At 40.7% G+C, this 24,064-nt stretch overlaps 1 protein-coding gene across 5 annotated transcripts; it reads left to right on the forward strand.

The window, feature by feature from the left end:
- Window positions 1–2,378: 2,378 nt before the first annotated feature.
- LOC140478826 (GPI mannosyltransferase 4-like) lies at window positions 2,379–10,719 on the forward strand. 5 transcript variants are annotated; one of them, XM_072572272.1, is made up of 4 exons: window positions 2,379–2,538; window positions 5,140–5,196; window positions 5,365–5,506; window positions 8,053–10,719. In XM_072572272.1, the coding sequence occupies exons 3-4, from the start codon at window positions 5,380–5,382 to the stop codon at window positions 9,672–9,674; spliced, it is 1,749 nt and encodes a 582-aa protein (XP_072428373.1). In that variant the 5' UTR covers window positions 2,379–2,538; window positions 5,140–5,196; window positions 5,365–5,379; the 3' UTR covers window positions 9,675–10,719. The 5 variants fall into 5 exon arrangements, 3 of the variants coding, with proteins under 3 accessions (XP_072428373.1, XP_072428374.1, XP_072428375.1); XM_072572273.1 differs by lacking the exon at window positions 2,379–2,538 and adding an exon at window positions 2,585–5,007; XM_072572274.1 differs by lacking the exon at window positions 2,379–2,538 and adding an exon at window positions 2,585–3,336.
- Window positions 10,720–24,064: the final 13,345 nt, after the last annotated feature.

The following is a 24,064-nucleotide window of genomic DNA, read 5'->3' on the forward strand; positions in this document are numbered from 1 at the left end:
TAAGGGTGAGGACCAGTTCGGCCAAACGAATTAGAGTGTCGGTGGAAGGGTACTGTTGGGGACGTCTGGAGAGGAAAAAACGGAGGACTTGGAGGCCCTGGTCATGGCGGATGGAGGTGTAGAGGGATTGAATATCCATGGTGAAGATGAGGTGTTGGGGGCCAGGGAAACGGAAGTCTTGGAGGAGGTTGAGGGCGTGGGTGGTATGTGGGGAGTTCCTGGACTAGGGGGGATAGGACAGTGTCGAGGTAGGTAGAGATGAATTCAGTGGGGCAGGAGCATGCTGAGACAATGTGTCAGCCAGGGTGGTCAGGCTTGTGGATCTTGGGAAGGAGGTAGAACCGGGCAGTGCGGGGTTCCCGGACTATGAGGTTGGAAGCTGTGGGTGGGAGATCTCCTGAGGTGATGAGGTTCTGTATGGTCTGGGAGATGATGGTTTGGTGATGGGGGTGGGGTCATGGTCGAGGGGGCAGTAGGAAGAGGTGTCCTCGAGTTGACGTTTGGCTTCAGCGGTGTAGAGGTAGTGCGCCAGACTACCACTGCGCCCCCTTTATCCGCTGGCTTTACTGAGGACTGACCATTCACCCTCAGTGAAAGGGAAGTCTGGGGAAATGGTAAAAACTCCGCAGGGCTGGGAGCTAGGATCTGGTATAGTTAGCTTTCCCAATTCCTGCTGTAACTGCATTAAGTTTTACAACTCATGTACAAGACCAACCAGATCCCTCTGCCTTTGTACCTCTAAAATATCTCATCATTTTAATAACATTTTTAAAAAATCTTTCCTGCTAAAATGGACAATTTCACATTTTACCAAATGTATTGAGTCAATGAAAGACATCAAAGGGCTGTAACAGATGAGTGTAACAGTTGCTCTTTGGGTGAGATGTTAAACTGAGGCCTTGCCTGTATGGCACTCAATGTATTTAACGGATTGCTGTTTTGAAGGAGAATTGGTGTGCTGCAAAGTTATTATTTATTTTCAATTACCATGAAAACAAATCATATTATGGTATGTGGGAGCTTGCTGTATGAAAACTGGCAAATTCCTCATGCAGTAACTGCAATTCAACGCTTCATTGGCTGTTAAATGCATTCAGACCTCCTGAGATAGAGCCATAGAGATGTCCAGCATGGAAGCAGACCCTTCGGTCCAACCCGTCCATGCTGACCAGATATCCCAACCCAATCTAGTCCCATGTAATTTTAATGGAAAAAACAAAGAACTGCGGATGCTTGGAATGAGAAATAAAACAGAAATTGCTAGAAAAACTCAACAGGTCTGGCAGCACCCTGGAGAGAAAGTGGGGTCAATGTTTCGGATACACTGATTCCTTCAGAACTCCTCTGCTTTCACTCCGCTGATGCTGCCAGACTGGTTGCGCTTTTCCAACAATTTCTGGTAGTGTTTGATTTATAGCATCCGCAGATCTTTTTGGTTTTTATCCACAGTTGTTAGTTTTTTATTGAAAAATTTTTTAAAAAAAATTAAAATCACACACTGGCACTGGCACAAGTGGGCGGCACAGTGGCACAGTGGTTAGCACTGCTGCCTCACAGCGCCAGAGACCCGGGTTCAATTCCCGCCTCAGGCGACTCTCTGTGTGGAGTTTGCACATTCTCCCCGTGTCTGCGTGGGTTTCCTCCGGGTGCTCCGTTTTCCTCCCACAGTCCAGGTGAATTGGCCATGCTAAATTGCCCGTAGTGTTAGGTAAGGGGTAGATGTAGGGGTCTGGGTGGGTTGTGCTTCGGCGGGGCGGTGTGGACTTGTTGGGTCGAAGGGCCTGTTTCCACACTGTAAGTAATCTAATCTAATCTCATCTCAGGAGGTCTGAGTGCATGTAACAGCCCATGAAACACTGAAATGGGATTGCTTCCCTGAATGATTTGTCAGTTTTCACACAGCAGTGTGAGTTTCTGCAGCAATTTCAGCTTGTGTATGTAATTTTAATGTTTCACTTGTATTTATCTTCATGAAGATAATGAAATCTACCAAACTTTGATAATGAAATCCGCATTCACGAATCACCCTTAACTGAGGATGGCTCATAGTTAAACAAACCCCGAAATTCAAAATTCTCATTTTCAACTCTTTAACGGTTTCTACTACCTTCCCTGTTTCTGTTACTTTCCCCAGACTTTCTGAGAACCGACTGAGTCTCCCCGATTCAGAATAATTTGCCATAAAGTGACTACCAACAAACAAAGTTAATTGTAGGTTTTCTTTAAAACAAAACAGATGACTAAACCACCTTAATTTATCTTGATGTCCTGAAAGTGTAAATCAGACTACGACTGTCGAGCTGAGTGAACCAAGCACGGATACCGACCGCGATGCAAAAAGATCGTTTGTTATGATCAAATATTTATTGTCCGCTGGAAATAAAACTTTCCTCGCGGACAGAACGCGCCCCTGCGCCTTTAAAACATCGGAAACGTCAGCCGTCACCGTGAGAACGCCGCCGCTCGTAACCAATCAAAGGCTCCGAATTTGAACATATCAGCGCGAGATACTTCCGGCCACAGTACGGCCTTGTCCAGGTAACAGTCTCGTGCCGACGGAGTGTAACCGTCACCCTCGCCCCATCCCCCATCCCCTGAGCAACACGTGGTCAGCTTCCCTGTCCGCTCTGGAGAGGGCTGTCGCCTGAGTGCTCCTGTAACGTGGAGAGGGCATTGAGCCGAGAATGGGCTGGAGGGTTTGAGCCACAGGGAGAGCCTGAATAGGCCGGGGGCTGGTTTCCCTGGAGCATGGAGACTGAGGGCTGACCTGTTAGAGGTTTATAAAACCATGAGGGCCATGGTTGGGATAAATAGGCAAGGTCTTTTCCCTGGGGTGGAGGGAGTTTAGAACTAGAGGGCATAGGTTTAACGTGAGAGGAGAAAGGTTTCAAAGGGGCCACATTTTCACGCAAAGGGTGGTGTGTGTATGGAATATGCGGTTAGAGGACGTGGTGGAGGCTGGTACAAGTACAGCATTTAAAAGGCATCTGGATGGCTATGTGAATCGGAAGGGTTTGGAGGGATATGGACCAAGTGCTGGCAAATGGGACTAGATTAATTTAGGGTATCTTGCCTAGATGGATGAGTTTGAAAGGGCTGTTTTGGTGCGCTATGTCTCTATGCATCTATACAGATGTGAGCCCTGACTTCATTACCCGGTGACAGGGTATTGAGCTCCTTCCTCGATTTCATTGCTCATTTCATCAGACTGTCTGACTTACTGTCGCACTACAAACCACGAGAAGCTGAATGTTCATCCGTTCCGTAACCATGATGTGAAGATGCCAGTGTTGGACTGGGTTTCACATCTATTTTTGCCTTCAATGTAGTAAAATGGTACAAGGCCCTTTGTGGTGCCATTATAATGTAAAATTTAACACCGAACTGTATAAAGGGGGATTCAGACAAAACCTTGGTCAAAGATGTTGAAGGAGAGATTAAAGGAAGAGAGAAAAATCGGGAAGAAATTCCAAAGTTTAGGGCTTAGACTGCTGAAAGCAATGCTGATAGAACAATTAATATTGGTGATGTTGAAAAAGCCACATTTTGGAGAGTGCAGTTAATTTTGAGGGTTATGGTCCTGGAAGAACTGTGTGATTGAAAGGGGTATCATAGTGAGCCACAATCCATAAAAGGGACCATAGATGCAAAAACAGAATTTGTTGCAATAACTAAGCAGGCCTGGAATGGTCACTGGACCTGAAATATTAACTCTTGTTTGCTTTCTGCAGGTGCTGCCAGATCTGTTGAGTTATTTCAGCAATTTTTATTTTTGTTCCCTGGTTTCTGGCATCCACAGTTTTTATTTAAGTGATTGGATGCCCTTCTTAGTGAGAGACATAGAGATTGCTGTGGCACAGTGTTGGTGTCCCTGGCTCTTGGTCAGGAGGCTCAAGTTGAAATCCCACCTGTTCCAAAGCTGTGTAATAACATTTGGGAACAGGATGAATAGAAAATAGAGAGAGAAAATGTGGCTGTATAACTTGAAGAGCACCATTCCACATCAAACATGAGTGAGGCATAGATGCAAGTCTCTCAGTGACATTAAAACTGGTCGGGGATTGAACATGTGTTGTTGGTGCAATTCTACGTCACATTCTGGTCAACTGAATAAACTGATTCCAACATTTAAAAATAATAATGATAATATTTATATTGAGCTATACTGGGAGCAATGAGTATAGATTTAGATTCCCTACAGTGTGGAAACAGCCCACACTGGGCCTCCAAAGAGTAACCCACCCAAACCCATTTCCCCTCTGACTAATGCACCTAACATATGGGCAATTTAGCATGGCCAATTCACTTGCACATCTTTGGACTGTAGGAGGAAACCAGAGCACCTGGGGCAAACCCACACAGACACAGGGAGAATGTGCAAACAATATTCCGAAGTGGCCAAACAAATGCTATAGAAAGGGGGGTGCAAACGAGAAAGGGAAGTGGATTTTTTGACAAGGGATTTATGGCTGTACTCGGGATGATATTCCTGAGAATACGTTTAGAGAAGTTATTTGTATGCAACTGAGAAATAAGAAAGGAATGATCACCTTATTGGGATCGTTCCATAGACTCCCCTCCCCCATAGTCAGCAGGAAATTGAGAAATATGTAAGGAGATGTCAGTTATCTGTAAGAATAATAGGGTAATAATGGTAGGGGATTTTAACTTTCCAAACATAGACTGGGACTGCCATAGAGTTAAGGGTTTAGATGGAGAGTAATTTGTAAAGTGTGTACAAGAAAGTTTTCTGATTCAGAACTTGGTGAAGTTAAAATATGGTAAACAGTACTGGATAAAATCACGTTTATCGAGGATGGGCAATGGGAGGCCAACTAGGAGAGGGTTGGTATAGTGAAGTTTAGATGTAAAAAAGGCTTGAATGAGAATAGGTAAAGCAAGTAAAGTAAGCATTGTTACATAGATTGATGTAGATTGCAGTTGATATCGGAAAGACAGACCTGGCAGCACTCGATATCATGAAGTAATGAAAGGCCTAATATAAATGTGAGATCTTTCTTTAATGTGCAATGCTATTATTAAAATATGATATTTATTAATTTTGATGCTAAGACATCATCTATTTTCACATATATATAATAAAGATAAAGACAATTCTGTATGTTTCAAATAAACCAGAAACCAATGCAAGTATACAAGTCCACCAAAATCAGAAAAACAGACCGATGCGTTAAGGTAGGGACTTCACATTTTATTTTCCTGTTTAAAGATTGTGAAGTAACTGTTACATCTGTCTCATATAGTTAAAATATTTTAATATAATTTTCAAAATTTTTTTACAAAATTAATCATTCTGCTTTTCCTTTGTTGTAAAGAAAACTAATTAGAATTTCTTTTAAACAGTTGTGAGAAGTTTTGATGCACAGGATGGCTTCCAAGTTAATGTGGTTGGTACTTGGAGTAGTCAGGGTGCTATGGTGCCTAGCACCACAAACAGGCTATATACACCCTGATGAATTTTTCCAGTCTCCAGAGGTTATGGCAGGTAAAATGTCTTTTAAAGACTTTCTACAAATAATTTCCTTTGCTTTTAAAATAAACTGCTTCATCCCATGCTCATGAATTAACTTCCTGTGTCTACAAAATTTTGAGGGTGACATGATTTAGTTTTAACAGAGGTCTGCATAAAATTGGAATTAATTCTAATTTTGATGTTAAAATGAAATAATTTTGCTGCAGTGTGCTACACAGCTGCAATTCATAAGAACTAATTGGCTATATTAAGAAGCAAATGAGATACTAATTGCCAGAAGTTCATGGAGAAATGTAAAATCAAAAATGCTAAAATACAACATAATAAAATAACATTATTGTTAAAGTGTTATCAATGTTAATACTCTGTAGAATCACATTGCATTGATTGAATAACAGTTTCATAAAATATTATTCCACATCAAAAACAGAAACTTACATTCGTATATTGCCTCTAACATTCCAGAGCTTTTCCAAAACGTTTACCAGTGTTAATATTGACCCACATTGATGTATCAGGACAAGTGACCAAAATGTTAATCAAAACATTAAGTTCTAAGCGGCATCTTAAAGGAGCAAGGAGATGCAGAGATGGAATTTTAAGGCTTAAGTAGTTGAAAACTGCCAATGGTGAAGATTTACAAATGGAGATGCACAAAAGACCAGAATGCGAGGAGAGCATGGAAGGTTGTACAAGAGATTAGGGAGAGAAGGGAGTATTTGCAAACAAGGATGAGAATTTTAAAATCAAGGAATTGTTGGACAAGGTGCCAGTGTAGATTAGTAGGCAAACAATGATGGATGAATGAAGTTTGTGCAAAATGGAATAAGGACAACACAGGTTTGTACAAGGTCAGATTTATGGAGGGAGCTTAGCCAGCTAAGAAAGCACTGTAATGGTCAAATCTTGAGATTCTAAAGGTATGGATGAGGGTTTCAGCAGATGAGATTAGGCAGAACAGAAATTGGCAATGTTACAATGATGGAAGAAGATGGTTTTGGTGATCAGTGGACCATGCGATTGCAAACTTATGTCTAGTTCAGATAGGATGCTGAGGGTGGGAATAGTCTGGCTATGGAATGAGGTGGAGTTAATAGATATTGTGAAAGAGACTAAACCCAGCAGTATTTTGTTCATTCAGGATTGAATGTCAGAGAAGCAATATGGTAAGTCAGATATTAGAGTGGTCAAGAGAAATGGAGATGAGAACTTCCTATTATCAGCATACACATGGAATCTGATGTGATTCCATTTGAATTGTAGCCAAGGGGAATTTCTTAAATAAGAAATACTCAAAAGCAGGTGGACATTTTAATGACTGGTGCCATTCATTAATTAGTCATCGTACAGATTCACAGAGAACAATGGTATTCAGCTTTCGTTTTGATATTTAGGAGTCTGGAGGCAAACAATATTTTAAACCAGAGTGAGGCATATGTTTATGAGGGCAGTCATTTTGACACTGTAGAAAATTAGAAACAATGCATGATGTAACCTGAAATATATCAGCAAAGCCAACATAACCTCACTAAAATATTGGCATGATGTTTATATGAAATAACCTTTTGTGGCCAGCAGTTGCTTAAAACATGCATAATGGGAGCAAGGGTCAGCATAGGTAATTATATTGAATTCATATTTTGTGGTTGCTCACCTTTTGCAATCCAAGCTTCCACAAATCCAACCTATAGCAAAGCACTGTTATTTTTTAGTGTGTATTTCATATCCACCTGTCAGCTTTGTTTATGACTTCACCTTCTTGGTGGGATAAGAGGAAATGCTGAGGAAAAAGGTAAGTAACCATCTCCATGAATTGTATGGTAAAATAGCTTTGCATTCTTGATTAAAATGTTTTAGATGACTGTTGCTTTCATTCCCTGATATTTGTAAACAAGCTGGAATATGATTTTTTCTTTGTTAGGGTGAAACCTCAGTGAAGGATTCCACAACAACCAAAAGCAATAGAAAAGAAGATGAGGTAATTCAGGAAGTAATTAGATGATGCCAAGTATATATTTTAAAATCTTAGAGATGTAGAAGGAATTGAAGACTGAAGGGTTAAGGATTTCTACAGATTTTAAGTTCTGGAAAGGATGATTTCAAGCAGGAGGTGGAGCAGCAAGTCTTAATCTCATTATACTGAAAACACAAGAAATATGATGTAATTGGCACTTAGAGGAAAAGAGTGACGAGTATGCGATGAATATGAGTTTTGATAACAGTGACAAAGGTTCCATTACCTTGGAGTCCAGAGATGACAGAACAATCATCACGCAAATAACTAGTATTTTCTTGTATCTCATCAATGAGGCAGAGAAAAAGAAGCATTTACCACAGGAAAAAAAAAGCCTTGTTTCAATGAGCCAGCATTAGCAATAGAGGAGATGCAGTACCACTAAAGATCTGAGGAGATAGTGAGAGCAAGAATTGGATGAGATTAAGGTGAAATTATCAAAGGTAAGAGGTATTAATTCGGTGGCTGAATTTTCTATAACAATGTATATAATTGTCAAAGTAATTTGCTTTTCTCATTTTGAATATATTTCTTTTCTTTACAGGTGATATTTTGAATCTCAAAACTTACCGTACTTGGGAATTCAATACCAGCTACCCCAGCAGATCAATTCTGTTCCCATTGATCACCACTGGATTTTCATTCACAACACTTAAAGCTTTACACAATTCTGGCCTATTTGATAAAATCCTAAATGGTTACAGTTTGTTGGTTTTCCCTAGATGCTACCTAACATGTGTGTCTTTTATACTAGACTATTCTGTATACCGTTTAGCCTGTCTCTGGGGAGCAGATCCATGGGATGCATTGACACTACTGAGTGGGTCACATGTGGTGTTAGTTTTCTACACCCGGACATTTTCAAATGTCATAGAAGCAGTACTTTTTGCATTACTGCTGCTGTTAGTAGCCATGGACATAAAGCAAGCAAGTGTGGCAACACAACCTATGAGAAAGGAAAGCGGGAACAAAAAACATTTTATTGGGATTGTTTTGGTCTCTGGTTTTTTTAACAGGCCCACATTCATTGGTTATGCTCTAATACCAATGTTCCGATGGCTTTTTTGTGATCAGAAAGGCATACTTCAGTTTGATTTTAGACGAATTGTAAAGCGTTTCTTTGGTCTTCTATCGTCTGTAATTGCAACCAGTTTTCTTTTCATTGTGACAGATGCATTGTATTTTGGTTCATTGTTATCTGAAAGGTCTTGGTTTTTGAAAGATGGCAATAACATTTATACACTGTTTGTCAACATAAGCCAACATCTCGTTTTAACCCCTGTTAATCTAATTTTATATAACTTGGACCAAAAAAGCCTTATCGCACATGGTAGCCACCCCTGGTTTACACATCTGACTGTGAACAGTTTTCTACTGTTTGGCGGCCTCCACTTAGCTGCTGTGACAACTGGTGTCAAAACAATGGTTAGCAAATTTGCGTGCAAGGCAAGTGGCCATACCTCTCACAAAGACAATTTGGAAAATAAATTGCCTGCAAAGCTTTCTATGACTACTCAAATTACTGAGTATTTACTGTTGGTTTATTTTATCCCTATTGTTGTTCTATCAATGTTTAGTCATCAAGAGCCACGCTACATTAGTCCACTCATTGTGCCACTTGTCATCCTTAGTGCTTCAAAATATAAGATGCGGAGTTGGAAAGTTGTAATAGTGGTATTTAATCTCTTGGGGTCAGTGTTTTTTGGTTGTCTGCACCAGGGTGGACTAATTCCTTGTCTGTCTTATTTAGAAAAAGTTCTTCACTCAGAAAATCCTTTGCCCAGCCAGACTGAGCATAATTTGGTTTTTTACCATACCTACATGCCTCCTAGGTATCTTCTTAACATCAAATCAGATGAAAAGTTTGTTAGAATCATTGACCTAGGAGGGTCTGATGTGTCTTTTCTTAATAACACAGTGAATGAGCTACTTGACAACTCTGCTTCAAAACACTTTGGGAAGAATCAGGAAATAAATATCTACATGATTGCCCCTGGCACTGTTCAAGATGATATCAAAAATTGTGGTTTTCAATGGAAAACTGTTGCATCATTCTTCCCTCATTTAACTATGGAAGACCCACCTGATATTACTTCTCTCCTTTCTGAAGGTGGATTAACCCAACTGAGTCTTTACATTTTCAAAGTGAAGCAACCAGAACATTAATCGGATTCAGTTTGATTTAGTTTTCTTCCTGCTGTCTATTTTTGCAATATATTTGTGGATACTTTGGCTTAGGATCTGATTGTTAAAGCCTTCAAGTCCTTTGTCTGGAATAGTATTTGCAGCATCTGAAGCCTAAACATATTGGAATGGAACATTTTTAAAAATGTTTCTGATTTTAACAAATCATGAGATTAAGAAACAGAGGCTCTATCTGCAGAATGATTATCATGGAACCAAAATCTTCAAAAACGCAGCTAAAATTACAAGTATTCAGTGATGATCCTTTGTAGTATATTGTAATGGGTTTGTGTTTACAAATTCACTTCAGAGAGTTAAATGTTTTGATGGTGTGAGGCAGAAATGTAGGCAGATCTCTTTACACCATAGTCCACACTAGTAGTTTGTTAATTTATGATATTCGTGGAAAGCACTAAAGAAACATTATCTTTTTCTGTGTAATGTGGGCACAGAAGGGTGGAGGAATCCTAAACAAAGGAAGAAAATTTGATATTTATGAGAACAAGTATATTGTTTTATGTTTGGAGAAATCAAATGTTCCATTACAAAGTCTCTTTGTAATAGTATACTGAGTGCATCAGAATTATCATAGTCCTTGTGATCAAATTACGACAGTTGTATTATAGGGAAAACTGATATATCAGTTGTCCATCTGTTCCCTCCAATGTTATGTGTTTTTAAACTAAAATTTCTGAATTATCTGAAGATATGCACACATCCAAGTAAGATCATTTTACAATGTAGAGGAGAAAAGATGAATGTGATCCATTTCCCTTCTTGAGTAATAACATTAGATAGCATTATGGAACACTTTGTTTGACCTATATGTGGTGATGGAAGATTTATGTTCAATTTATAGTCCTTACATTAGACTGAAGAGAAACAGTCAAACTAAACATTTGGTACATTTTCAGGTCGGGTTATGTTCTGACATTAAGGATCTGAACAGTGTACAATTTGAGAGAGTTTTCTTCCATGCTTAAAGTGTGTAAGGTAGATAATGATTGTCTAAAGAATAAAAATAAATGGTGACACAAAACACTTCTTCTTACTTGTCTAAATTAGATAGTTATTGCATTATACATAGAGTCATAGAGATGTACAGCATGGAAACAGACCCTTCGGTCCAACTTGTCCATGCCGACCAGATATCTCAACCCAATCTAGTCCCACCTACCAGCACCTGGCCCATACCTCTCCAAACCCTTCCTATTCATATACCTATCCAGATGCCTTTTAAATGTTGCAATTGTACCAGCCTCCACCACTTCCTGTAGCAGCTCATTCCATACACGTCCCACCCTCCACGTGAAGAGTTGTCCCCTGGCTCTCTTTTATATCTTCCCTTCTTACCCTAAACCTATGGCCTCTAGTTCTGGACTCCCCCCACCTCAGGGAAAAGACTTTGTCTATTTATCCTTTCCATTCCCCTCATGATTTGTAAACCTCTATAAGGTCACCCCTCAGCCTCCGATGCTGTAGGGAAAATAGCCCCAGCCTATTCAACCTTTCCCGATAGCTCAAATCCTCCAATCCTGTAACATCCTTGTAAATCTTTTCTGAATCCTTACACGTTTCACAACATCTTTCTGATATGAAGGAGACCAGAATTGCACACCTAACCAATGTTCTGTACAGCTGTCACATGACCTCCCGTCTCCTGTACTCAATACTCTGACCAATAAAGGAAAGCATATCAAATATCTTCACTATCCTATCTACCTGCGACTCTACTTTCAAGGAGCTATGAACCTGCACTCCAAGGTCTCTTTGTTCAGCAACACTCCCGAGGACCCTAAGATTAAGCATATATGTCCTGCTAAGATTTGCTTTCCCAAAATGCAACACCTCACGTTTATCTAAATTAAACTCCATCTGCCACTTCTCAGCCTATTGGCCCATCTGAACAAGATCTCATTGTAATCTGAGGTAACCTTCTTCGCTGTCCAATTTTTGGTGCCATCAGCTAACTATACCTCTTATGCTCACATCCAAATCATTTATATAAATGATGAAAAGTAGTGGACCCAGCACCAATCCTTGTGGCACTCCACTGGTTACAGGCATCCATTCTGAAAAACAGCCCTCCACCACCACCCTCTGTCTTCTACCTTTGAGCTAGTTCTGTATCCAAATGGCTAGTTCTCCCTGTATTCCATGAGATCTAACCTTGCTAATCAGTCTCCCATGGGGAACTATGTTGAACGCCTTACTGAAGTCCTGACAGATCATGACTACTGCTCTGCCCTCATCAATCCACTATGTTACTTCTTCAAAAAATTCAATCAAGTTTGTGAGACATGATTTTCCACGCACAAAGCCATGTTGACTAACCCTAATCAGTCTTTGCATTTCCAAGTACATGTACATCCTGTCCCTCAGGATTCCCTCCAACAACTTGCCCACCACTGACGTCAGGCTCACTGGTCTATAGTTCCCTGGCTTGTCCTTATCATCTTTCTTAAACAGTGGCACCACGTTAGCCAACCTCCAGTCTTCCGACACCTCACCTGTGACTATTGATAGAACAAAGAACAAAGAAAGTTTACAGCCCAGGAACGGGCCCTTCAGCCCTCTAAGCCTTAGCCGTTCCAAATCTACTGTCTAAACCTGCCACCCACTTCCTAAGCATCTGTATCCCTCTGCTCCCCACCTACTCAAGCATCTGTCCAGACGCATCTTAAATTAATCTACCATGCCTGCCTCTACCACCTCTGCTGGCAACACATTCCAAATGCCCACCACCCTCTGTGTGAAGTACTTGCCACATGTATCCTCCTTTCCACCTTTCACCTTGAAAGCGTGACCTCTCATTATTAAATCCTTCACCCTGGGAAAAAGCTTGTCTCTATCCACCCTGTCCATACCCTTCATGATTTTGTAAACCTTAATTAGGTCCCCCCACAATCTCCTTTTTTCTAATGAAAATAAACCTAACCTACTCAACCTTTCTTCATAGCTAGCATCTCCCATACCAGGCAACATCCTCGTACACCTCTGCACCCTCTCCAAAGCGTCCACATCCTTTTGGTAGTGTGGCGACCAGAACTGTACACAGTATTCTAAATGTGGCCGAACCAATGTCTTGTACAATTTTAACATGACTTGCCGGCTCTTATGCTCAATACCCCGTCCAATGAAGGCAAGCATACTATATGCCTTCTTGACCATTCTATACACCTGTGCAGCAACCTTCAGGGTACAATGGACCTGCACTCCCGGATCTCTCTGCCCATCAACATTTCCCAAGGCTCTTCCATTCATTGTATAATTTGCTCTAGAATTAGTCTTGCCTAAATGCATCACCTCACATTTGTCTGGATTGAAATCTATCTGCCACTTTTCCGCCTAACTCTCCAGTCTATCTATATCCTCCTGTATTCTTTGACAGTCCCTTATGCTTTCTGCTACTCCACCAAACTTTGTGTCATCTGCAAACTTGCTGATCATACCAACAGTGCCCTCTTCTAGATCATTTAAGTATATTACAAACAACAGCAGCCCCAACACCGACCCCTGTGGGACACCACTGGTCACCTTTCTCTATTTCGAGAAACTCCCCTCAACTACTATTCTCTGTCTCCTGTTGCTCAACCAGTTCTTTATCCACCTAGCTAGAACACCCTGCACACCATGTGACTTCACTTTCTCCATTAGTCTACCATGGGGAACCTTATCAAACACCTTACTAAAGTCCATGTATATGACATCAACAGCCTTTCTTTCATCTATCAACTTGGCCTCTTCCTTGAAGAATGCTATGAAATTGGTAAGGCACGATCTCCCCCACACAAAACCATGTTGCCTATCACTGATAAGCCCATTCCTTTCTCCAGCGAACTTTCCCACCACCGACTTCAGGCTCACTGGTCTGTAGTTACCCGGAATATCCCTACTACCTTTCTTGTACAGGGGGACAACATGAGCAACCTTCCAGTTCTCTGGCACCTCACGTGTATTTAAGGATGCCACAAAGATATCTGTCAGGGCCCTAGCTATTTCCTCTCTCGCCTCCCCCAGCAACCTGGGATAGATCCCATCCGGTCCTAGGGGTTTGTCCACCTTAATAACCTCAAGCCTACCCAACACATCTTCCCTACTTATGACAACGTGATCCAGACTAATCAAACTTCTATCTCTAATCTCAAGATTCATCATGTTCCTCTCCTCAGTGAACACTGATGCAAAGTAATCATTCAGAATCTCACCCATTCTCTCAGGTTCGACACACAGCCTTCTTTCATTATCCTTTAGTGGACGAATCCTTTCTCTAGTTACCTGCTTGATTCTTATAGAAGAATAAAATACTTTGGAATTCTCCTTAATGATACACATATCTCAGTATGAAGTCTAGCAATCACTTCCCTAGCTTTCCACAGAGTTTTAGGATATACCTGATCAGTTCCCAGGATTTATCCACTTTTATGTGTTTCAAGACATGCAGGCACTTCGTCCTCTGTAATATGGACCTTTTTCAAGATGTCAGCGTCTTTTTCCCTACATTCTATATCTTCCATGTCCTTTTCCACAGTAAATACTGATGCAAAATACTCGTTTAATATCTCCCCCAGTTTCTGCGACTCCACACAAAGGTCGCCTTGCTGATCTTTGAGGGGCCCTATTCTCTCCCTAGCTACCCTTTTGTTCTTAATGTATTTCCTTTGGATTCTTTTTAACCCTATTTGCCAAAGTTATCTCATGTCCCCTTTTTGCCCTCTTGATTTCTTTCTTAAGTATAATCCTATTGTCTTTATACTCTTCTAAAGATTCACTCTATGTATTCTGTCTGTACCTGACATATGCTTCCTTTTTTTCTGAACCAAACTCTCAATTTCCTTAGCCATCCAGCATCACCTATATCCACCAGCCTTTGCTTTTACCCTAATAGGAATATACTTTCTCTGGACTCTCATCTCATTTCTGAAGGCTTCCCATTTTCCAGCCATCTCTTTACCTGCAAACATCTGCCCCCAATCAGCTTTTGTAAGTTCTTACTTGATTAGATAAGTTTAGACCAATGTTGTTATTCCCTCAAACAAAGAATTTATTAGAAAAATAGCTGATATTTACCAAAAGTACTTTTTTGTGGATTGTAAGTTGTCTAATTCTTATGAAAAATGCAACAAAAAATGAAATACGGAGAGTAGTGGGAAGAAACACAGTATTGTAATGAAGACCAATAAAATTGAAAGAGTAATTAATTAGTTGACAGCTTAAGTGGTTGTAACTGATGCATAGCATCACAGAGATGTACAGCATGGAAACAGACCCTTCAGTCCAACTCATCCATGTTGACCAGATTTCTCAACCTAATCTAGTCCCACCTGCCAGCACCTGGCCAATATCCTTCCAAACCCTTCCTATTCATATACATCCAGATGCCTTTTAAATGTTGCAATTGTACTAGCCTCCAGCACTTCCTCTGGCAGCTCATTCCATACACGTATCTCTGAGTGAAAATGTTGCGCCTTAGGTCTTTTTTATATCTAACCTCTCTCTCCAAAAACCTATACATTCTAGTTATGGACTCCCCCACCCCAGGTAAAAGACTTTGCCTATTTATCCTATCCATGCCCCTCATGATTTTAAAAACCTCTGTGAGGTCACCCCTCAGCCGCCGACTTTCCAGGGAAAACAGCCCTAGCCTATTCAACCTCTCCCTATAGCTCAAATCCTCCAACCCTGACAAAATCCTTGGAAATCTTTTCTGAATCCTTTCAAGTTTCACAACATCTTTCTGATAGGAAGGAGACCAGAACTGCACGCAACATTCCACCAGTGGCCTAACCATTCCACCCCAGTGTCCTGTATAGCTGCAACATTACCTCCCAACTCCTGTAATCAATACTCTGACCAATAAAGGAAAGCATATCAATGCTTTCTTCACTTTCCTATCTACCTGTGACTCCACTTTCAAGGAGCTATGAACCTGCATTCCAAGGTCTCTAGGTTCAGCAACACTCCCTAGGACCTTACCATTAAGTGTATAAGTCCTGCTAAGATTTGCTTTCCCAAAATGCAGCACCTCACATTTATCTAAATTAAACTCCATTTGCCACTTCTTAGCCCATTGGCCCATCTGATCAAGATCCCATTGTAATCTGAGGTAATCTTCTTCGCTGTCCACTACACCTCCAAGTTTGGTGTCATCAGCAAACATACTAACTATACCTCTTATGCTCACATCCAAATCATTTATATAAATGATGAAAAGTAGTGGCACCAGCACCGATCCTTGTGGCACTCCACTGGTCACAGGCCTCCACTCTGAAAAACAACCCTCCAACACCACCCTCTGTCTTCTACCTTTCAGCCAATTCTGTACCTAAATGGCTAGTTCTCCCTGTATTCCGTGAGATCTAACCTTGGTCACCATTCTCCCATGAGGAGCCTTGTCAAATGCCTTACTGATGTCCATATAGATCACATCTACTGCTCCGTCCTCATCAATCCACTATGTTACTTCTTCAAAAAATTCAATCAAGTTTGTGAGACATGATTTCCCAAGCACACAGCCATGTTGACTATCGCTAATCAGTCCTTGCCTTTCCAAATACATGTATATCCACTCCCCCAGGATTCCCTCCAACAACTTGCCCACCACTGACATCAGGCTCACCAGTCTATAGTTCCCTGGCTTGTCTTTACTGCCTTTCTTAAACTCCTCTGTAATATGGACATTTTTCAAGATGTTACCATCTATTTCCCTACATTCTATATCTTCCATGTGCTTTGCCACAGTAAATACGGATGCAAACTATTTGTTTATTGTCTGTTCATCTCCTGCCACTCCACACAAAGGCCACCTTGCTGGTCTTTGAGGTGCCCTATTCTCTCCCTAGTTATCCTTTTGTCCTTAATGTATTTGTAAAATCTCTTCAGGTTCTCCTTAACTTTATTTGCCAAATCTATCTCGTGTCCCCGTTTTGCCCTCCTGATTTCTCTCTTAAGTATAATCCTACTGCCTTTATACTCTTCTAAGGATTCATTTGATCTATCCTGTCTATACCCGAATTATGCTTCCTTCTTTTTCTTAAGCAAACCCTCAATTTCTTTAGTCATCCAGCATTCCCTATACTTAACAGCCTTTCTTTTCACCCTACCATGAATATACTTTCTCTGGACTCTTGTTATTTCATTAATAAAGGCTTCCCATTTTCCAGCCGTCCCTTTACCTGCGAACATCTGCGCCCAGACAGCATTGAAAGCTCTTGCCTTATACCATCAAAATTGGCCTTTCTCCAATTTAGAACTTTAACGTTTAGATCTGTTTCCATCACTATTTTACAACTAATAGAATCATGGTCACTGGCCCCAAAGTGCTCTCCCACTGACAAGTCAGTCAACTGCCCGGCTTTATTTCCCAAATGTAGGTCAAGTTTTGTACCTTCTCTAGTAGGTACATCCACATACTGAATCAGAAATTTTTCTTGTGCACACTTCACAAATTCCTCTCCATCTAAACCCTTAACACTATGGCAGTCCCAGTCTACGTTTGGAAAGTTAAAATCCCCTACCATAACCACCCTATTATTCTTACAGATAACTGAGATCTCCTTACAAATTTGTTTCTCAATTTCCCTCTGACTATTAGGGGGTCTATAATGTAATCCCAATAAGAGTGATCATTCCTTCCTTATTTCTCAGTTCCACCCAAATAACGTCCCTGGATGTATTTCCTGGAATATCCTCCCTCAGTACAGGTGTAATGCTATCCCTTCTCAAAAATGCCACTCCTCCTCCTCTCTTACCTCCTTTTCTGTCTTTCCTATGGCATTTGTATTCTGGAACATTAAGCTGCCAGTCCCGTCCATCCCTGAGCCATGTTTCTGTAATTGCTATGATAACCCAGTCACAGGTTCTTAACCATGCCCTGAGTCCATCTGCCTTCCCTGTTAGGCCACTTGCATTGAAATAAATGCAGTTTAATTTATCAATCCTACCTTGTTCTGTTTTGTCCCTGCCTGCCCTGACTGTTTGACTTGCCTTTGTTCTCAACTGTACCAGTCTCAGATTGAAATCTTTCCTCACTATCTCCCTGCTTTTTTTCTATCACTTTATTTTAAATTTTTTTTGTAAATCACAAATACTCAACTAGAAATTTAAAAACAAAATGTCATGAGTAAGAAATGAGTATTCTGCCATCACTTTAATGTTTTATTCACTTATTGCAATGTTCAACTCCATCTTAAACTTCCCTAATTTCTATGATTATCTGCTGGATTATTCTATGTACATGACATTTTTTTTGAATAAAGAGCCTTTTTTTAAAAATTCACTTCATCAACTCTTTGGATTGAGAGATAATGAACACTTATCTGTTTAAAACATGTTGGTGTTTAAGAGGAACTGGGCAGACTTTACAGCCAAAGGGTGATGGGTGGATCCAAAGAATCAAATCCCCTAAAAGTAATATTCCTAACATCGCCTTGCTCTCTTCCACCTTACACCCAGGTTGGTTTGAAGACAAATAGGGAATCCCCCACCTTGCCCTTCCACTGATTGGCTGAGAAGCCTTTGATGTGTGAAGCTGAAGAATGCCAGCCTGGAAAGGTGAAAGTGTGCTGCTCAATGCACTTCTTTCCACACAAGGAACTTTCATGTTCTTAGAAATTATTTTACCTGTCTTGCCCTTCACTTCACTTCCCTATATGCCAGCCTTCACCACAGTATGGAGCTACTATTGCAGTTCTACCTTATAAATCTGACAAAGAACAGCAACACCAGCAAGAAGACCAGCAGCTTCCTCAATCACATGCCATTGCAAAAGGCAGACGAGATGGATAGAGATCACCTCCAAGAAAGTGAGATCCTAAATACAGACAGAAGATTAGGTGTCTCAACATTTGTGAGTGCCAGTATCTCAGGAGAATCAAATTTTTACAGCAAGGCGTTGTAAACATCTGCAGCCACCTGAAACAAGGCATCCTTCTGAGTGACCCAGCATTACACATGGCCATTGTGGTGGCTCTCACAGATGCACCCTGCTGGTGGTCTCAGCCTCTGCCCAAAGTTGTGGACTCTCATCTGTAAGGAGAGAAACCAGATAGTTATAAAAGTTTGTAATAACGTGCGCATAGCAAGAAAGTACAGGAGGCCTTTGAGCATCATAATACTCGAACTGAGGCTGAATCACTGTTTTACACATATCTATCATAACTTATTTGCTGTTGTACCATCTATTTATAAAACCTAGAATTGTGTCTTTTTTAACTGCTCTCTCAATGTGTCCTGTCATCATTATGATTTGTGCACATGTTCCCCAGGTCCCTCTGCTCCTGCGTTCCTTTTAGAATTGTAATTTTCTTTTGAATTTGTTCTCGTTCTGCATACCAAAATGAATCACTTACATTTAAAATTCATCTGCCAGTTATCTGGTAATTCACAATTCATAATACTTCCAAAGCATGAAATAAAGCATTAAGCAGCTTCAGCATAATGTGTTCACTTAACATAACTCAGTAGCTACAAAAGGCTGCATGAAACCCATTGTGTATACTTAAAATAATCAGAGGGCACATAATGGTATCTCAAGAAAGAAATAAAGTCAGTGGTTTAATTCACAAGGGAAAAAGAATCGGTTTACCATTACTTCTGTGTCATCCAAAGATTTTAGAATTGGGCCATATATACCCAAGTCTAAGTCTTCCCAGGATATTTCACAGAAAGGATGAGAAAAAAAAGCATCAAAATGAGAAAGGAAAATTCTAGAAAGACATATATGATTTAGAGTTGAAATGGAGAGATTGAAAGAATAAGTTTCCAGGGGTAGGATGCAATAAGAAGGTACTTAAAGCAGTGGAGCATAAGTGATGCACAAAATATCATGGAATGTTATTTAGGTATATATAATGATGAAGGAGATTGCAAAGATAGGGTGCAGTACATTTATGGAGAGCTTTTTTAACAATGAGATGGAATGGAGGAATTGTAAATGAACAAGGACTGGGAATATGGGAAAGTGGAATTTAATGTGAAATTGAATGTTGGAACAGAACTTTAAATATGTTGTAATTTATTGAGGGTGAATGAGAAAGCAGCAAGGAGAATACAGGAGTATAGAACAAGGTATTTTAAAAATAATTTCAGTGTTTCAGTTAGGGGCCTGAAGTTGTCTTTTTCTTAGTGTATACCAATGTGCTTTTGTCCTACAGTGCCTAATTTGGAGTCATGTTCAGAATTAATCCTTTGAATTTTCCATATCTTGAGAAGTTTCCATCAAATTCTTTTTACGGATTGAAAAGTTCAATGTTATAACTTTTCTCATAATTCAATGAATTGTCACTAGGGAGCAGTATAGTGACCCTCTTCAGCAATTTTTGCACGTTTTGGGATGAATGGCTGTGCCTCAGTAATAAAAACTAAATGCAGTATTCAATATGTGATTGAAACAGAACTTCAGCAGCTTCAGCATGATGTGTTCACATAACCATAACTCAGCAGCCACAAAAGGCTGCATCAAACCCACTGTGTATACTTAAAATAATCAGAAGGCACATACTGGTCTCTCAACCAAAAAATAAAGTCAGTGATTTAATTCATAGAGTAAAAAGAATTGGTTTACCATTACTTTCTTCACTAGAGCTTATTACAGTAAGTTGCAGAACTGCATCTTTTAAAAGCAATTAAAACGTAGCTTGATTGGCCTTAGAGAAGACCAATTATAGATTCTCTCATCCTCTTTTTAACTCATCTTAATTTTATTCTCTCTTGATAACCTTTGGTTGTGGAATTTCTGATGGCTTTAAATATACACAATGAATTTGCTGCTGCTGCTGTCATGGATTGTGCATTTGCTCATTTTCTTAAATATCTCAGATTTACCATTGCTTGGTATAGTTTAATTACATTATCAACCATTACCATCAAGCCAGGAGATTAATCCTTATTCAATAGAGAGTGCAAGAGGGCATGCCAGGAGCAGCACCAGACATACTTAAAAATGAGGTTCAACCTGATGAAGCTACCAAACAGGATACTTAAACGCCAAACAGCATAAGCAGCAAGTGGTAGATGGAGCTAAGTGATCCCACAACGGACAGTCAGCTCTAAACTCTGCAGTCCTGCCACATCATGTTGTGAATAGTGGTGGATAATTAAATAATTCACTGGAGTGGGAGGGTCCACAAATATCCCCATTCTCAATGATGGAAAAGTTCAACTCATCAGTGCAAAAGATAAGGCTGAAGCATTTGCAGCAATCTTCAGCTAGAAGGGCTGAGTGGATGATCTATCTCAGTCTCCTCCAGTAGTTCCCAGCATCACAGATAACAATCTTCAACCAATTAGATTCACTCCATGTGATATCAAGAAACACTTGGAAGCACTGAATACTGCAAAGGCCTGACAACATTCCAGCAATAGTATTGAAGACTGGTGCTCCAGAACTGCTGCTCCCCAGCCAAGCTCTCCCGGTACAGTCATACCATGTGGGAAGTTGCCCATGTCTGTCCTGTACATAAAAAGCAGGACAAATCAAACCTAGCCAATTACTGCCCCATCAGTCCAGTCTCAATCATCAGTGAAGTAATGGAAAATGTCATCAGCAGTGCTGTCAAGCAGCACCTGCTCAGCAATAACCCACTCAGTATTGTCCAGTTTGGGTACTGCCAGGGCCACTCAGCTCCTGACCTCAGGACAAAAAGAACTGCATTCCAGAGGTGAGGGGAGAGTGACAAACTTTGACATCAAGGCTACATTCAACTAAGTGTAGCATCAAATAGCCCTAGCAAAACTGGAATCAATGAGAATCTGAGAAAAAAAACCTCTCTGCTGGTTAGAGTCATACCTGGCACTTAGGAAGATGGTTGTGGTTGTTGGAGGCCAGTCATCTCAGCTCCAGGTGTTCCTCAGGGTAGTGTACAAGGCCGATCCATCTTCAGCTGTTTTATCCATGATGTTCCCTCCATCATAAGGAGATTTACACTAATAATTGCACCAATTATGACTCCTCAGATACTGAAGCAGTCCATGTTCAAATGCAACAAGATCTGGACAATATGCAGGTTTGGACTAATGTGGCAAGTAACATTCATAGTGCACAAATCTCTGGCAAACACAATAGGAGACAATCTAACTACTTGTCCTTGACATTCATTGGTCGTTGCAGAACTGCTATTTTGAATGCAGTAATCAGTCCGAATATATCTCCGAAGTCCAGGAGCCAGCCATTAGTCTAAGCCTATTTGCAATCTCCTTTTTGAAATAATAATTGTACTGTATTGGTAAAGAATGAAGGAAACTGTTTTCACATCTGAATTTTATTGAATGTCCAAAATTTTAGTTCATAAATGGTTTCCTTGATACTAAAAGGGAATGTTCCCAAGTTATATATTATAAGTCTCCACTCCATTTCCAGCTTTGGGAACTTGTAGGTATCACATGGGATGGCAAAGCTAAGATGCTATGGACTGCTTCACTTACCTTGGTCTACCCTTCAGCAGGACAGTACTGCTCCAACTGGCTTAGGAACCAGCCCACAAACATGTTGGATATACACCTCTGGGAAGGCATGAGAGTTACTTCTCGGATGTTGAGACCAATGCAGTTTCTCCACAGCTAGAAAACCACACTAAGCTATCCTGACAAAACTACACAAGACACGTTAAATTAACCAAGACAGATCTTCAAAAGAATGAAACCGGAAGGGTCCAACACACCCTGTTTCTACAGATTATCAAAGGTACATGAACGAGGAGCCCTCCTCAGACCCATGGACTCACTTCCTGGCACATAAAAATACAGGCTAGCAAAGGAACTGCAAGAAAATGAAAATACCTCATAGAAGACTCAACCCACTCCATCCATTCCATCCAGGAATTCCTTAACATTATCAAAGACACCAAGATAGAGGATGATGAGATCATGGTTTCCTTCGAGGTGACGGTCTTATTCACATCAATAAACATCACCCTAGCTAAAGAAACACTGGCCTCACTGCTAGACAAACCAGGGATACAAATGCCCAACACTGTCAACTCCATCAGCAAGGAAAGCATCCTTAGACTTCTTGACCTGTGCCCCTCAACCCACTTGATCTTCAATGACAAGATATACAAACAAATCAATGGGACGCCTATGGGATCACCAATATTTGGACTTATAGCAGAAGCACTTATGCAGAGGTTAGAACGAGTAGCCCTTCCACGATCCAGCCTAGCGTTGGCTCTGCTATATGGATGACAGCCTTATCATCACGAGATGCAACAAACTAGAAGAAACCCACAAACACATAAACGACACCCCAGCCAGTATAAAATTCACGAAAGAGGAAGAGAACATCATAGATAGAATCCCTACAGTGTGGAAACAGGCTATTTGACCCAACAAGTCCACACCAATCCTCCACCCAAACCCATTCCCCTACCCTATTACATTGACCACAACTAATACACCTAACCTACACATCCTTGAACACTATAGGCAATCTAGCATGGCCAATTCACCTAACCAGCACAGAAGCTGAGGAGAAACCCTTATGCAACATATTCAGGAACAATGGTTACCCAATAAGCACATTCCGTCGATTCCTATACAACGGACCTAAACAGGAAGCCCATAGACTCTCGTCACCCTACATATATCAAAGACATTTCAGAGATGACCACCAGACTACTCTAGCCCCTAGGCATCATGGTAGCCCACAAACCTACTACCATACTGAAACAACTACTGATGAATTTAAAGGAAACATATGCACAGCCAGCATAGAGTCATAGAGATGTACAGCATCGAAACAGACCCTTCGGTCCTACTCATCCATGCCGACTGGATACCCCAACCCAATCTAGATGCAAAATACCTTACAAGGACAGCCACAAACATTACATTGGACAAACCAGCAGGATACGAGCTACCAGGAAAATGAGCACCAACTAGCACCAAATGACATGAGCAACTATCACAGGTATCCATACACACAGATGAAGGGAAATACCAGTTTGACTAGGAAAATGCATCCATCCTGGGATAGGCCAAACAAAGACACATGCGGGAATTCCTAGAGGCCTGGCATTCAAACCGGAACTCCATTAACAAACATATAGATTTGGACCCCATTTATCAACCTCCCAGGAACAGAGCAGGAAATGATATCACACACCACAATAAACCAAGACACATAAACAGCAAGCGGAACAAACACCAATGCTTCATTGGAGGCTCACTGATGATGATACCTGGCATGGTGATGAAACGTTTGAGAAGAAACTGACCAGCTCAGCGAGCAAACTGACAACCTGATTTCACAGCTTGAGCTGCAAATCTTCTCCAAAATCTCAAATGCAGTTTGTATGGCTAATATTTTTACATCCTTATGTCCTCAGGGAAAACATCCTCCTCAAAGAACACCACTGGCTGACAGCTAACAAAAA

This window comes from Chiloscyllium punctatum, chromosome 6 (genome assembly GCF_047496795.1).
Source record: "Chiloscyllium punctatum isolate Juve2018m chromosome 6, sChiPun1.3, whole genome shotgun sequence".
Classification (NCBI taxonomy): Eukaryota; Metazoa; Chordata; class Chondrichthyes; order Orectolobiformes; family Hemiscylliidae; genus Chiloscyllium; species Chiloscyllium punctatum.